At 36.1% G+C, this 16,691-nt stretch overlaps 1 protein-coding gene across 1 annotated transcript in view; it reads left to right on the forward strand.

Moving 5' to 3' along the window:
- The window catches only part of LOC125656640 (uncharacterized), a 187,703-nt gene that overhangs the window by 7,379 nt on the left and 163,633 nt on the right, over positions 1 to 16,691 (forward strand). The window contains exons 2-4 of the mRNA XM_056159300.1: positions 7,333 to 7,524; positions 8,612 to 8,719; positions 11,648 to 11,720. Of these exons, the coding sequence (XP_056015275.1) occupies positions 7,338 to 7,524; positions 8,612 to 8,719; positions 11,648 to 11,720 (368 nt within the window). The 5' untranslated portion in view covers positions 7,333 to 7,337. The remainder of the gene's footprint in view (positions 1 to 7,332; positions 7,525 to 8,611; positions 8,720 to 11,647; positions 11,721 to 16,691) is intronic.

Here is a 16,691-nt window from a genome sequence, read left to right on the forward strand (position 1 = left end):
ATAACATCTATAATATATAAGATCTGAAAAAAAAATGCTAAGTAAAAGCCGTGAGAGGAGTTGGTTATACAAAGTAGGTACAATGCTTAAAAAATGAAAAAAACTTCAACTACATGAAAGGTGAAGATAACGAATAGTGATCAATCTCATAACTCCTATAAGCAATACAAAATAGAGAGTTGGACAAACATGGATCCCTAGACACACCAGATGTATGATCAGATTCCTGGGAGGAGTAAGCATACCCTGTTGACTGGTCACACCTGCCATGAGCCCAATATCCTGATCAGGTAAACGGAGTAATCCGTAGTCAATGTGCCAAAAACGGCCTAACAATCGGTATGAAACACGTCAGACAGCATTTGACCGATTGATATACATCATATACATGGACATTTTTCAAAGAATATCCGATCATTTACAAAAAGAAACGAGCACATCGTCGATGCTTCCAGAACAGGTGTGCAACATCTGAAATATGTCAAATAAATGCTGTAAGAAGAGTTGATTACAGAAATCAGTACTGTCTATTCACGGCATGCTATTACTTTCACTCATGAAAGGTGAAGATAACGAACAGCAATCAATTCATATGTCGATTCGATGTAAAACTTATACGATACCAATTTTGAGGCACCAGATGTGCATTTCAACAAATAATGTCTCTGTGAGCTCAAAATAAAAGACATCACAGAGTCGTCCTTTTCTGCTTCATACTTAAATATTTTATTGAAAGTAGATATTAACGGCAAACTAATAACTCAACTTTTTGAGACACGGGATAATTGCAGGTTCTCTATCGTCAACTTTGAATATTTATGTACCCACATTCTATTATCACCTGCATATAGTGTTTATATTTCTCAACTGATTCGATGTGTAAGAGCTTGTTCTGCTTATGATCCGTTTTTTAATCGAAGCAGGCTACTAACAAACAAGTTGATGGTACAAAAGTTTCAACAGTTTCGTTTAAAGTCAGCATTTTGCAAATTCTATGCTCTAGTTTGCCAATGCTACCTGTCATTGGGTCAAATACTGTCTGACGTGTTTCATACCGATTATGCCATTCTTGGTCCACTAATTGTAACTACGCATAGCTCCGTTTACCTGATCGGCATATGGGGCTCGCGGCAGATGTGACCGGTGGACAGGGGATGCTTACTTCTCCTAGGCACCTGATCCCACCTCTGGTGTATCCAGTGGTCCGTGTTTGCCCAACTATCTATTTTGTATTGCTGATAGGAGTTATGAGATTGATCACTGTTTGTTATCTTCTTTCATTTTGTAATTTTCGGAAAAGATAAGAGCTTCTGATTGACAGAAGATTCAACCATCTCAGGTCGTGCATAACGATCCAACAATCTCTGCCACATTCTTTATGTCTTTAGCAGAATTTGATTTACCGTAAATTGCGAATACTTATTTCTGACTTCTTTGACTCTAGTCTTAAGTTTCGGCAGAGCTCTGAAAGAATTCATATCTAGAGCACAAGCATTCTGAATCTTGTATTCATTAACAGGGTGATCCGCGACAACTGGCTCTCGAATTCGTGAAATGTTTGTTTAAGATAATTGTTCATTACCCTGTAAATGGACAGCATGTACATACTGCCTAGTTCGCGTCAGTATGTACATGCAACAGTTTTCGATAATTTAATGTCACTCACACTTGAATCCGAATCTGCGAGATCGAGAAAGTCATCCATTGCACTAAGGCCTTGCGTATATTCCCCTAACTGCCTTTCAATTACAAGATTCTTTAGTTTAGCATTCAAATTTGCCTGTTCTCTAAGAATATCAGCATCCTTTTCAGCACATTTTAATCAGACACGAGCTTACCATAGTTTAGCCTTTGGTTTCACGTAAAGTAAACTGACATGTGGGTGTGTTCATGACAAATGTTTCGATTTGGCACTTAAGTGTGATTCAATAGATTATGCCTTTGAATGAGAATTGTCCTTCCTAATGCGGGTTGACTGTTTGTTCATGTTGGGTTCAGTAAAAACAGGAGTTATTTTATCCAGACTTCCACTCTTCATGTTCTCCGTTTTAAGTGGAGCACGTGTTGATTTCCACTCCAGCTCTTTTATCTTCTCATGAATAAAAGATATCAAAACTTCTTTCATGGAATGTGCATTATTTTTCTCAGTGTCACTTTGTTCTGATCGTAAACAGTGTAAACATCTGAATAATGTTCAGATTGTTGCTTAACTTCACTTATCACTGCAACAGGGGGATAAGAGTCTGCCGAAGCAATGATAGAGTCCAGTGTTTGTAATAGTTCATGTAATGGAAGTTTATATTTCTTAACGTGACCTTCATAAAGTCTGTGAACAAGAAGTGTTGTCGCAGCTCTATTTCCCCCGCAAAACCGCCGGATTCCATCATAAGAATTCCAGGCTTTATTGGGATTTTGTACTGTGCAATTATTTTTTGCAATCCAAACCTCCTGAGAGGGTACAAGACTGGAACAAATAATACAAAAATAATTTGTTCTTTAGAAATACATGATACAGCTACATAATTAAAAATGTTTTCCCAAAGCAGTCGAAACAATTTTCAATAATAATAAAAACAAATGCCCCAAAATATAGTAAAATGAATGAGATTATAATATATGCCATTTTGAAACACGTTACACATAGCGTACCTGGTAACCAAAGTAAGGATTCTGAAATTTTACAATAAAATCACCTACAATACACCTGACAGATACTATCTTACTAGATGAAAATTATTTGAGGTTATTAAATCATGAATGCATCAAAATACTTACTCCGTGCAGAGCCAAGCACCCATTTTTCACAAAAACAATTTCCTCCATATGCTTTTCTGGCGTACACCCGGTTAAGTAAATTTCCAAAATGTGAAACCAAAATGATCAGACATACAAATCCGAATTTGCGTAACACTACAGAATGAATATACTTTTTAAAAATATACGTGTATTAAAGCATGAAAAATAAAACTTCTCACCAGGCAAGACTTGAACATATTCTTGAGTGTTAGTGGTGAAGGTTAACGTTTATATGACGAGATTCTCAGCCACACATGTCAGTTAATTTAGACTTCCACAGCCTCTTGAGCACAGGGAGGGATGTCCATGATTAAACTTCCAGTTATCGTGACCAGAAATGGAATACAGCTACATCACCCAGGTTTTAGCATGTTTCAAAATGCCAGCATTAGTTACATTAGCATTAGTGGAAACATAACCATTAATGCACCCCCCCCCCCCCAAAAAAAAAAAAACAAACGAAAAAAACCACCAACAACAAAATGAAAAATAGATATTGACTGCTTTGCTATAATTTGATAGTAAACTACATACCGCGATGGAACTACGATGATGGTCTGTAGGTGTGACAATGAAACAGTAGGAGATGCACATTGTGTACACATTAATTCATATGTCTTATCAATGTGTGTTTTATCTGTTTATGTGGAACACCAAAGAAGATTCTTTGTACATGTATTTCGATTCGAGAGTTCACTTCGATGTTAGATACGTACACGTACAAAGTGATACAACTTTATTAGTAATTATATTTCTGGCGCAATGTCAGTCAGAACAAATTATAAGTGATTTTGGACACGTTACATTTGGTTGTAACATTTTTATTCCATAACCGAACGAAATGTATTAACACTAGTAAGCTGTTACTGTTGAGAAAGGTATAAAAACGTCTTCTGTCACATCTATATTGCCCTGGCCTTGGGTTTCACAACTTCTGCAAAAATCAAATTCTTTTCTTAAAGAAAAAAAGAAAAAGATTAGAAATGTTATACACAGGTCATTGCATTAGCAAACTTGTTCATCGCGCTCAAAATCACACGGCCTCTCACCTCTGTCGGTGCGGGTTCGAATCCCGCTCGCGCCGGTAAGTGAGAAAGTTTCCCAGTTTACTTTCGGAAGGTCGGTTGTCTCTTCCCTGGTACATCGTATCTGTGTTCTCTCTTCACCAATAAAAACTTGGCGCCACCAGATAACTGAAAAATTGTTGAGTGTGGCGGAAAATATCAAGCAATCAATCATATCAACAATTTTGATAGGAAGAAATCCCTAATAATTAATGAAATATGATCAAATAAATCTAACAAAACAGGTTATTGCTACACCAGCAGGTAATGAAATCACAGTACTAACAGTAAATATAGTGTATTGGGAAAAGTTTAACTAAGGTGACCTTAAAAGAGTAACCGCCTACATGAGCAAGTATTAATGGTTGATTGATTGAATATTGTTTAACGTCCCTCTCGAGAATATTTCACTCATATGGAGATGTCACCACTGCCGGTGAAGGGTTGCAAAATTTAGGCCTATGCTCGGCGCTTATGGCCGTTGAGCAGAGAGGGATCTTTATCGTGCCACATCTGCTGTGACACGGGACCTCAGTTTTTGCGGTATCATAGGAAGAACCGCCCCATTTAGTCGTCCCTTACGACAAGCAAGGGGTACTGAGGGCCTATTTTAATCCCGGATCCCCATGGGACTTAGAGTGGTTATTTATAGTCATATAGATTGTTACTATTATTACATTTTGTAATATTAATTCAGTAATGGTAAAACAATAGCGTTTATTTAATCCAAAAGAATAAACATGTACATATAATTTAGAAATGCAGTTCCCAAAATTGAATTAAGATTATGCCTTGTAAATGAGCAAATTCTTTTTTCATGACAAAATAAAAGGAACATGAAATTCATATCCATGAATTGTTTTCCTTTTGATCTTAAAAGAATATGTATATCAGAACTTTTAGAACGATTACCTTGTAAAATAGAGGATTGTATATCATTTAACCTGTAAATGGGTCAAATGTTTGTCACCAAAAATCGAATGCCATGAAAATAACTCAATACTATATATTTCAGTAACAACACTACTATTTAGTTACTTTAAACTCTTTTAACTTCAAAACAGGCATATGGATGTGTAATTTATGTTGAATATTTTGACTCAGAGTATATTGTATTTTAGTCATGTATATTCCTGATTTCTTGCATTTCTATCTGATTGTTTTGATATCATTTTCTCTCATTTCAAAATCATTTGTTATCGTTATCTTCAAATACGTAATGAAATGTTGAAGTTATCAAGCTATTTCAACTCAATGTATATTTTATTTTAGTCGTGTATGTTCCTGACTTCCTACTTTTTTATATTATTTTCTCTCATTTCTAAATCATTTGTTGTCCTTATCTTCAAATGGTATACAGTCATGTAATCTTTAAAATCAATCAAGGTCTTAAACATGTGTTTAGATACTTTCATGCATTGCGTTTTTCAGTAATTTTCCGAAGTTTTGTAATTCTCAATCGCTAATTTTCAAACAAATAGAATGTTGAGAGTTATCAAAAAGATGTTTAGAGTTAACTCGATCGGGGAGGATGTAAAGATTACAAAAAATCTGCAAATTAAAAAAAAACAATTTTCACTAATTGCGGGAAGAATAGTTAGAGGATGGACACTTTTAGCATCGAGAGAATGTATTTTAGGAACCGTTTCACACTAGGCGGAAAACAACATGAATAAAAACAATGCAGAAAGTGAACAAGAATTAGACCGCAAACTATCTTAAAGTCATTTTCTGGTAGAAATACAACAGAAGAAACACTATAAATTACAAAATACCTATACAACGTCAGATCTATAACGATGATGTGTAGTAGCTATTATATGTAAGGTGAAGATAACGAACAGTGATCAATCTCATAACTCCTATAAGCAATATAAAATAGATAGTTGGGCAAACACGGACCCCTGGACACACCAGAGGTGGGATCAGGTGCCTAGGAGGAGTAAGCATCCCCTGTTGACCGGTCACACCCGCCGTGAGCCCTATATCCTGATCAGGTAAACGGAGTTACCCGCAGTCAAAATCAGTGCACCAAGAACGGCTTAACAATCGGTATGAAATGAGTGGAATTCCCCACCTGTTTAAATGAAATGTAGTTAATCTTTGTGAATCTTTATGAAAAGATCTAAGAAAAACAACAAAGCTTCCCATATGGCAACCACCTGTAAATTGATACAAGCACAAAGGAATTGTCTTGACATCGTTGACCGATTTTTAACTGTCCACGCACATACTTTTATTTCAAGTATGTCTACTTACTCAGTTTCACTAACTAAATCATGTTAAATATTGCATTCATCGTCGGCAGAAAGAAAGCTCATCAGTAATTGGGGATTATTTTTGGGTATATACAATGTGACACAAATGTTATTGAAAATGCTTCAAAAACCGTTGCAATCATTTACATTTAATTTTTTAGTAAAAACAACTCAAATTTCTTGATTTTCTGCCTGCAAATTTCCGCCACGAGGATCCCCGTGTATATACAGGGTCGCCCACTAAAGCAGCTGCATAAGACAGTGGCTATAAATAGCCACCGTCAAGAAATTTATGTTCCGTAAACAAAGTTTGGATGTGTTTACAGTTTTTCTTCTTATTAAGGTCCCGTTTCACACGGAGGACCTTATGGTGATTGTAGTGTTTATTATTATAAGTTTCCCCTTTTCTTGTACACACGATTTCTCAGAGACGTTGAAATGGACTTTCTTGAAAATTTCAGGGATGATAGGTTATATATGTATGATATTTTCATTTTTTTTTTTTAAAATTAACCTCCGTTCCTGAGATATCTCCGATTTCCGTTTTTAAAAAGTCATTTTGTCCTAGGGTAATCTAAAAAAAGGACGAAAAATAATGAGGTGAATTTCTTAGGGATAATAACTCTCTCAATTCTACAGTGCATCCAAGTACACTCGTTTGTCGCCATCACTTCCGGTCATCGCCGGAATTGATTTAAAAAATTGATGTTACAGAAATTTCAACAATCTCGTTTGAAGTCAATAGTTTTCGAATACTCTGGTTGTTATAATGATCAAATTTACAAATACACAGTCATTATGTTAATTGTCGTTTGTCGTATTTCATACTGATTGTTGGTTGTTCTTTGTGTACTATTTTTACAAAGAAATATTTTGTTTATCTGATTAAGTGCTCCTTGTTTCTCCTACTCATAAATTTGTGTGAATTATGTGATTAATCACTTCTTATTATATTTAGTTGTTCATTTCAATGAAAAATACAGTGGTTCACATATGTTAGATATAACTTACGGTTAGTGTACGTGTAAGTGGCATCGGATCTTATGCATTTCATGATGCTTCAGTTTGTTGAATTGAAGTATTTCAAGATCGGCATCAGTAGTGTGAGAAAATGCGGCTGTATGGCTGACTCTTAGCTATATGAAAAGCAATTTTAACAGGAGTACAATACTAGAATCCGATTATGTCTATTCATTATGCATTATACCATTTAGGAAACATGTCAGTGGAAATGTATCCCGTGGAGTCCTGTCCTGGGGACGGCGACTCGTGGCAGAAGGCTGGAATCACATTGAACTGTTCAAAAGACATCATTGGCAGGAACCTTTACCAATGTGCCCCTAATGAAGATAAGACAGACTTGGTCGAGTTCTGCTTGAAGGGATCCATCGGGAGATTTGAAGAAGGTAATTCCGTGATTTATTTGTCTTTCCACAATATGCTACATATATGTTAATTTGTTACTATGGGTTCCTCGTTTGACAATTCTGACGGAAGTTTGTGTTTTTGTTTTACTTTTCACACTAAATAAATAATATAGAATGCATCATAATTGGCCACTAAAACAAGTAAACATGTATTTTTGTTAACGATAAATTTATTTTGATGAAAGTCTGGATACTGAATAAAGGTCAAAGGCCCAAAAATAATACCGTACGGTTTCTTCACGGATCACTGGATGTGGGCGGAGCTCAGCTATGGTCATTGGTATTTACCTGGCCAAGAGATCAGGGTGCTTTGTATACTTTTAATGTGCACAGGAAGGGTATCAGGGCCGTCTGCAGTGGTTCTGCATGGTCATAGTGTTTGTATAATGCTTGTATCCCTATGGCTTGATTACACAGAGTCTACACCCCCCCTTTCTCTCTTTTACTATCAGTCATTGGCGCAATGAATAATTTCTTTTATCAATATAGAACTATCATAAATTGATAATATAAATTATTTCAATAAGTTACAAGTTTTAGAAATTAATGGGCAAATTATTGTTTGATTTCTGATTGTTTAATTCATAAGACATGTATATAGAGTGGGGAAATTACAACTATATTGAAATTACGTTGTTTAGGGGTCTTTTTAAAAACAATTCAATTATGAGAAAATAGTAGTTGTGGACAGGTCAATGCTATCAAAACTCTACAATACGGAGCTTCACAAGATTAAAAAAAAATGTCTGTAGGTACTGGCTGTTCTTGTTATCAAAACACCACTCTGGGGTAGCTCTAGCTGCAGATGTCACTCTACCTGAGATATATTGTTAAATGTTTGATTGACAGACGGCTAACAATCTGGGGTTGTTAACTTAGGGAATGACCGTTCCTTTGCCACAACCAAACCGCCATTCGATTCATCCAAAGTTCAAACTTTGGAATATATTCTGTAAGGAAAAAGTAACTTCTTTACATAAATAAAATGTGTTCAATGTAGCGTAAAATGCTGAAAATGAAATGGAAATGAAAAAGATAATATCTATAAACATGCATATATGTGCAGGTTTATGCGTGTACGCCTATCCTAGTGGGCACCTAGGTGTGAAGAACTGCACGACGTTTGTGACCGGATGTCCTGAAACGTCCTACAACAACGATGAAATCTACAACTGTAAGCTCAGTATTTATTATTGGATAATGCTCTCTCTCTCTCTCTCTCTCTCTCTCTCTCTCTCTCTCTCTCTCTCTCTCTCTCTCTCTCTCTCTCTCTGTAACTGGAAAAAATAATATCCGAAATAGATTGACCGTTAAGAAAAAAAATATGCTAGGGACTTAACTAGGCCTACATCCGGAACATTGTAAAATATAAAATGTTCGAGGCAATCCTCTTTATCAAGACGACGATGCGAATTATACATTAGACATGAAAACTTAGCTAATGAACGAAAACAACACAATGTTTAAGTTATCCATTAAAGCTAAGGAACCTGCATGATTGAAGATAAGGTAAGTTCCAGTGATGTGTGTGTATGTGTATGTTTTAGCTGGTGGCAAAGTTGTACAAGGTACCGTGGTTTGTGCGAAACTCACTTCAAGTGTCACTTCCAATATTGAGGACGACGGATTATAATTAGTATGTGCTGTTACCAGAGCGATGATCAGATGAAATGAAGTCGAGACTAACCATGCCCATCCTCCTAGTAAGATTTGATCATCTCACGGAATTCACCTCAGTGACAATTTTCTGCTTGAACTTGATGGCAGTTCACAGGAAAACAATCAAAGAACAGTACATCTCCACTGAAAACCAGTGTTGGTGACGATCCCAAAATACAGCCAGACTAGGACAAGGACACCCTCGGTAGAGAGCAGTTACTGTCCATACAAAGAAAGGCCCCTGTTATCGTCCAACTTAGCAAATAGGCACTTCCACCAGATGGATCCGACAAAGTTGGAAATTGCTTCTAAACCAAGGAACCAAAGACGGGATCCATATAGGCAAATGACCACCATCTCAAACACACCTAGATGAAGTTTAGCATGTGGTTCATCATATGGGGGGCCATTAGTGTATCGTAGGGATGTATGGACTTTTGCTTACGATACACACGTGATAGGTCGTTGAAGTCTCATTAAATCTAAACTTGTAGCATGATTATGAGTCATTTTATGGGCCTAAGTTGAGAAATAATGTCTTTGAATTTTGCACATCAATCGTGTTTGCCAGATAAACCTAAATATGAAATTTCATCTATACCTCTTCAACGTACTGCAAAAGAGTGTTGAATTTGAAAGCACTATGGGATTGAGCGAATAATGTTGTAAAATTATATATATCTTTTTGAGTAATCCGGTGTTTTTCCAATCGACATTTTGTAAGCAGGATGAACTTGCTGTTAAAGCTAGTGACCTTAGTATTGATGCTGCTCTGTTTCCATAACATAACAGCAGTGTAAACAAACGTGTTTCTTATTGTAATTTAGCAAGTATCAAGAAAATAATTCTACATTATAAAAAAGAGCCGCGTTTTCTTGTTAGCTTTACAAACTTCCTATGTTTATTTGAATGTTTCTGTGCATTTTAGCTGATCATAACCCCCCAGCTTTTGCGTAAATTATCAAACAAGAATCAAAAACTTATACTATGAGGTTTATTATTACAAGAAGATTAAGTTTGATATTAAACATGAGGAACACTTATCAAAGGCAAAAACAATTTTATCTGTAGATGTTCCATTAAAAGTGGCGGCGACATGTGTTCTTTTGTAGTTGGATTTGATATACGAGTGTATCTCATACATGTGGTGTATATTGTAAGTGAGATAACGCATTAGTTTTATCACGCACCCGTTTGATAAGGCACTTCCGGTCCGAACTGTTTAAAGACTGTCGCTGCTTGAATGACATATTTTCTGTGTTTATGCATATCGATGCATGAAATAAAGCGTACAACTTGCTACTCTATATTTATTTAGAATTTCTTTTATACATGTAGCAACATTAAAATGATATTGCCCCTACTGACATATAATGCAAGTTACCAGCCATAAAAATGTCACTTCGATCAATAAACACCTCAAAATTACGATAAGAAAACAAAGAGATGTCCACACTGTTATCATCAACAAAGACGCAACCGCCTACTGGACGGGCCTAATCGAAAGTACCTCGACATTATGCCATCGGGCTACCAAGCAATCACAAGCACAGTATCTTTTCTTTGGAGCCATATTGAATGTAATAAATCTCAACAGCTTTACTTACTAGAGTGTCTCAGATCCAAAGAAAGCACATGATCAAACTCCAAATCCACTAAAACCTATATGTTTCATTGTGTTGAGCATTCTAATAACTCTGCATTAAAATGTTATTTTGGTTGAGTTGATTGATTGATGTTTTCCGCCACAATCAATTTTTTCAGTTATCTCGTAGCGCCCAGATTTTATTGGTGGAAGAGAGAACCCAGATACAATCTACCTGGGAAGAGGCCACCAACCTTCCGAAAGTAAACTGGAAAACTTTCTCACTTACCGTTGCGAGCATTGAGCGTTGTTACACATGTTTATTACAAAAAGACGGTGACAACAAACTTTATCAGAAGGTCAGGCCTACGTCAAGAAATAAAGTTCGATATACTTCTTTTCAGTATAAACACACTGTAAATGTTGTTATTTCACTTGAAAGTCAAAGGTAAGCATTCAGTTAGACTTATGAAACAATAATCACAGATTACTTTAATTTTGGAATGAACAGCCGATTGCACCAATTACGTTCTCAGAATCGAATTCAGTTCTGTATTAAAGCAGCTTTGGGCGCTACTATTGCATTCATACCGTGGCTTAGTAATCTGTTCTTGATATATTTGTTTTCAAATGTTTGTCAATAAATTCTGGTAAATCTTTTAATTGTCTTTGTGATTTATGTTTGCTAGTTACATGGATATTATGATCCACAATATGTGCCTCTGTGTTTGTATATATATATATATATATATATATATATGTATGTGTGTGTGTGTGTGTGTGTGTGTGTGTGTGTGTGTGTGTGTGTGTGTGTGTGTGTTTTAGTGTGTTCTTATGTCTATTTTGTCTTTCTTACAGACCCAGCATGCTTAGAAATAAATCGTGAAGCAGGTTGCTACTTAGCAGATCTCACGTGCCTTCCTACTGACAGGTAAGAATTAAGCCCAATGAAGAGAGAGAGAGAGAGAGAGAGAGAGAGAGAGAGAGAGAGAGAGAGAGAGATAGAGAGAGAGAGAGAGAGAGAGAGAGAGAGAGAGAGAGAGATGCTGATCTATACAGGTTGTGAATTATATACATGTATGTAGATCTCTCTAAGCCCAGTGATTTATATAGGGCTCACGGCGGGTGTGATCGGTCAACAGGGGATGCTTACTCCTCTTTGAAACCTGACCCCACCTCTGTTATCCCCAGATGTCCAGATGCACAATTTTGCCAAACTCTCTATTTTGTATTTCTTATAAAAGTAATGAAAGTGTTCGTTATTTTCACCTACTGTATTTGGCAGAAAAATATACATTCACAACTTTGTTAATCAGGATATAAACCGAATATCAGATCTGACTCAATGTTTCATATCATTATTACTTTAAAATTATAATGTAAAAGTATTCTCGAACAAATTTATAAACCCGTGTCTTCCAATGTAGCCTACTAATTCAAACTATCATTGGAGGTTATATGCTCTTCAATACATACACTCCAACTTTACAAAATGATTTCATAATGTGAGGGTTGTTTAAAATGTCCGTGGAAAAATATTTTTTTTCTCTTTTTCACCCCACAGAGTCGTCCACTTCTGCTTCATAATTAGATATTTTATTGAAAGTAGATATTAACGGCAAACTAACAACTGAACTTTGAGATAAACGGGGTGATTTCAACTTCTCCATCGTCAACTTTCCCTATTTCCGCGGCAATATTCCATTATCACCATCATATGGTGTTTATATATCTCAACTGATTCAATATACAAGAGCTTGCTTTGGGTATGGTCAATTTTTTGAAATCGAAGCAGGCTACTGACAAACAAATTGATGGTGCAGGGGTTCCAACAGTCACGTTTAAAGTCAGCATTTCGCAAACTCTATGGTCGTTATAACGATCTAGTTTGCCAATTGAACCTATCATTAGGTCAAATGCTGTCTGACGTGTTTTATGCTGATTGCTAGACTGTTCTTGGCACACTGGTTTTGATTACAGATAATTCCGTTTACCTGATCAGGACATAGGGCTCACGTCGGGTTTGACCGGTCGACAGGGGATTATTACTCCTACTAGGCACCCGATCCAATATCTGGTGTTTGAGCAAATCTCTGTTTTGTATTGTCCATAGGAGTTATGAGATTGTTCACTATTCGTCTTCCATAGTAACGATTGAGATAATTGTGTGAAATAATATTCTGATTCTAATTTAGATTGATTGATTGTATCTTGCTTAACGTCTAGCTCGATAATGTTTCACTCATATGGAGACGTCGCCAAGACTGGTGAAGGGCTTCAAATTTAGGCCTTTGCTCGGCGCTTACGGCCATTGAGCAGTGAGGGTTCTTTAACGTGTCACACCTACTGTGACAAGGGACATCCGTTTTTAAGGTCATATCACATGATGAAAAATGCAGTTTCCGCAAGGCTGAAACACTGCGGAAACACTGCGGAAACTTAGGTATACATAAGGTTTCTGCCAAGTTTCAGCAAGATTCCCACTCCGGAAACTTAGGGTGTCCACGAATCCATATGGTTTCCGCAACGGAAACTTGCTGAAACCTCAAGTTTCCGCGAGTTTACGCAGCCATAAACCATTCACATACATATGGTTTATCATAAGTCTCCGCAGGCGTAAACCATCAACATGCATATATGGTTTATCATAAGTTTACGCATACATAAACTATATTGGTTTATATATGGTTTACGTCAAGTTTCCGCATGCATAAGCTACTGATATGCAAATGGTTTCTGCATACATGCATTTGATATCAAGTTTCCAACTTGATGCTTAAAGACCTTCTACTGTACAGAGAATACAAGACACAATTTGACAGTTTTATTCATTCTTAAATATTATCATATTCACACAAATGAACTTGATGTAATAATACTGATACACTTGTACTAAAGCAGAACAAATCTGTATAAATATATCAAGGTAACTCAATACTTGCAATATTCTCTGATAAAAGTATCAAAAATGCATTTATTTCAATTTATTAAAGTTAAAATTAATAAATTATCAAATTAAATATATAGGTCATCGCACTTTTTAAGATGCTAGACATACTTAAACAGTATCAATTATAAACATCCGAAAAATTGCAATTCTCCTTCAACAGCATTATTAAAATTTCATAAAAACTGGTTATAACGGTATAATATTATTAATTGTGACCTTGAGCCTTTGGCTCAGGTGAGCTAGAAATGAGGAAATTAAATATAACTATTAACAGTAATAGCATCATTTATAAGTAGAGGAAACGGCCCACTCTTGAATGCTCCTAGGTGGTGGGGTCATAGTCATTTCCGTTCTACTTCTAATGGCCTTGACTTTTTGTCTCTTTGATTGAAGTTGCAAATATTCAGCATACTCTCTGTCCAGGTCGCACTTAACATTACGCAGCAGGGATGACTCCCATATAAATGGTAAGACCTTCCTCTGGGTGGCTTCCTCACCATCCATTACTTCTGGATACGTTGCCTCCTTAGTCAGCACCCTTTTAATCTTTTTTTTTGTCCTTGGTCGAGAAATGGGAATCTCTCTCCAGCTGGGCTTTTCGACTCTTTAGTTTCTGTAAAAAGATGTGCAATGAATTATAACGATACTGATGGTGAACTTATACTAACAATATTCGTATATAGGATACTTCTGCATAGAATCCAAAGAAATGTCATTCTAGCACTCAGTATCTTGTTTAACACATCATGTGTACTAACACTTCTTATTATACAGTAAATTTCATATTATATCTGACTGTCCTTCACACACACCTAATTTCTATGAAAATAAATTGTTATATAATTCTCAATTGGGATCTTTACAGATGTTCCCCAAACATCAATGTGTACAGAATCCAAAATTGTATCGGCAACATAAATTTCAAAACTATTAATTCAAATCCAAACAAGAGATGTTTGTAAAACATATATGCCCCCATGGTGCAAAATTGAAAAGGGTTATACACATGCATCATCTAATTTTATAGTAGTATCACTAATTCAAAATATTGAGAAGAAAATATCTTCCTGTGTCAGGAGTGGATTGACCATGTGACCTAAAAGTCAATATGGGTCATCTTCTCCTTATCCTTTGCCAGTGTACCAAGTTTAGTGTCAATCAATCAAATAATTCTTAAAGTATAGGAGACAATATATTACTATGTCCAGTTTAACCCTTGACCTTTGACCTTGTGACCTCAAAATCATTAGGGGTCATCTTCTCCTTATGCTGTACCAGTGTGTCAAATTTAATGTCTGTCAAGCAAAGAGTTCTCAAGATATTGAGTGGTCAGTATTTTCTATATCCAGTTTGACCTTTGATCATGTGACCTCAAAATCACTAAAGGTCATTTACCTCTTAAGATGTACCAGTGTAACAAGTTTGATGTCTGTCAAGCAAAGAGTTTTTAAGATATTGAGTGGTCAGTATCTCCCTATGTCCAGTTTGACCTTTGACCATGTGACCTCAAAATCCCTTGGAGTCATCTACTTCTTAAGATGTACCAGTGTATCAAGTTTGATGTCTGTCAAGCAAAGGGTTGTCGAGATATTGGGTGGACAGTACCTCCGTATGTCCAGTTTGACCTTTGACCATGTGACCTCAAAATCACTAAGCGTCATTTATCATAAGATGTACCAGTGTAGCAGGTTTGATGTCTGTCAAGAAAAGGGTTCTCAATATATTGAGTGGTCAGTATCTTCCTATTTCCAGTTTGACCTTTGACCATGTGATTTCGAAATCACTACAGGTCATCTACTTCTTAAGATGTACCAGTGTATCAAGTTTGATGTCTGTCAAGCAAAGAGTTCTCAAGATATCGAATGGTCAGTATCTTCCTATGTCCAGTTTGACCTTTGACCATGTAACCTCAAGATCATTAAGGGCCATCTACTTCTTAAGATGTACCAATGTACCAAGTTTGATGTCTGTCAAGCAAAGAGTTCTCAAGATATTGAGTGGTCAGTATCTTCCTATGTCCAGTTTGACCTTTGACCATGTGACCTCAAAATCACTAAGGGTCATCTACATTTTAGGATGTACCGGTGTACTAAGTTTGATGTCTGTCAAACAAAGGATTCTCAAGATATTGAGCAGACAGTATATTCCTGTGTCCAGTTTGACACTTGATCTTTGACCATGCTACATCAAAATCAATGGAGGTCACCTACTCCTTACAATGTACTTGAGCACCAAGTTTGATGTACAACGGACTGAGATAAAATTCAAACTAGATTTGTAACTTGTTATGGCAAAGCAATGTACTAAATATCAAATGTATATCTGTAAGAACAGAGAAAAAAGTGCTTAAAACTGATCTGACAGACAGACGGACGGAGTGCAAACCTAAAATCCCCTTCCATTTTGTCGGTAGGGGACTAAACACAACCTCTAAGAGATCGTATCATAGTGCTTTGTAAAAGAGAGGTGACTTTGACTTAAAAATGCTCAATTTGTTTGAAAAATGCAAACATTAGAAAATATATGTATGGCCTTGACCGTTGACCCTAAATTCAAGATCGAAAGAGTAAGAACCAGAATTAAGAAAACCTAAACTGTCATAGTATCAAAGATATTCAAGTCAAAACATAAAATTAAAGGGATGGTAACTGGAGTTGACAAGAATTCAAGGTCACAAAATATCTACTAGATTTTAGAAGAGCTAGCGCTCAAACAAAAAAACTGCAGACATTCAAGGGCAATAACCAGGTTTAAGGGTCTTCAGATCCCTTCCATTGATATCTCAATGGATTTTTTTTAAAGTGAATTCATGAATAAATGTTTTGTGTCTCTGTATCTTTCGATTTAGTAACTAAGAATAGCAATAACAATTTTTTTTTAAGTAAGTCAATGTTTAGCAAATGTTTGATGTTCCTAGAATTTAAAGCTAGAGAAAAGTAATAAAAACAAGGA

Source organism: Ostrea edulis, chromosome 3, assembly GCF_947568905.1.
Source record: "Ostrea edulis chromosome 3, xbOstEdul1.1, whole genome shotgun sequence".
In the NCBI taxonomy this organism is placed as follows: Eukaryota; Metazoa; Mollusca; class Bivalvia; order Ostreida; family Ostreidae; genus Ostrea; species Ostrea edulis.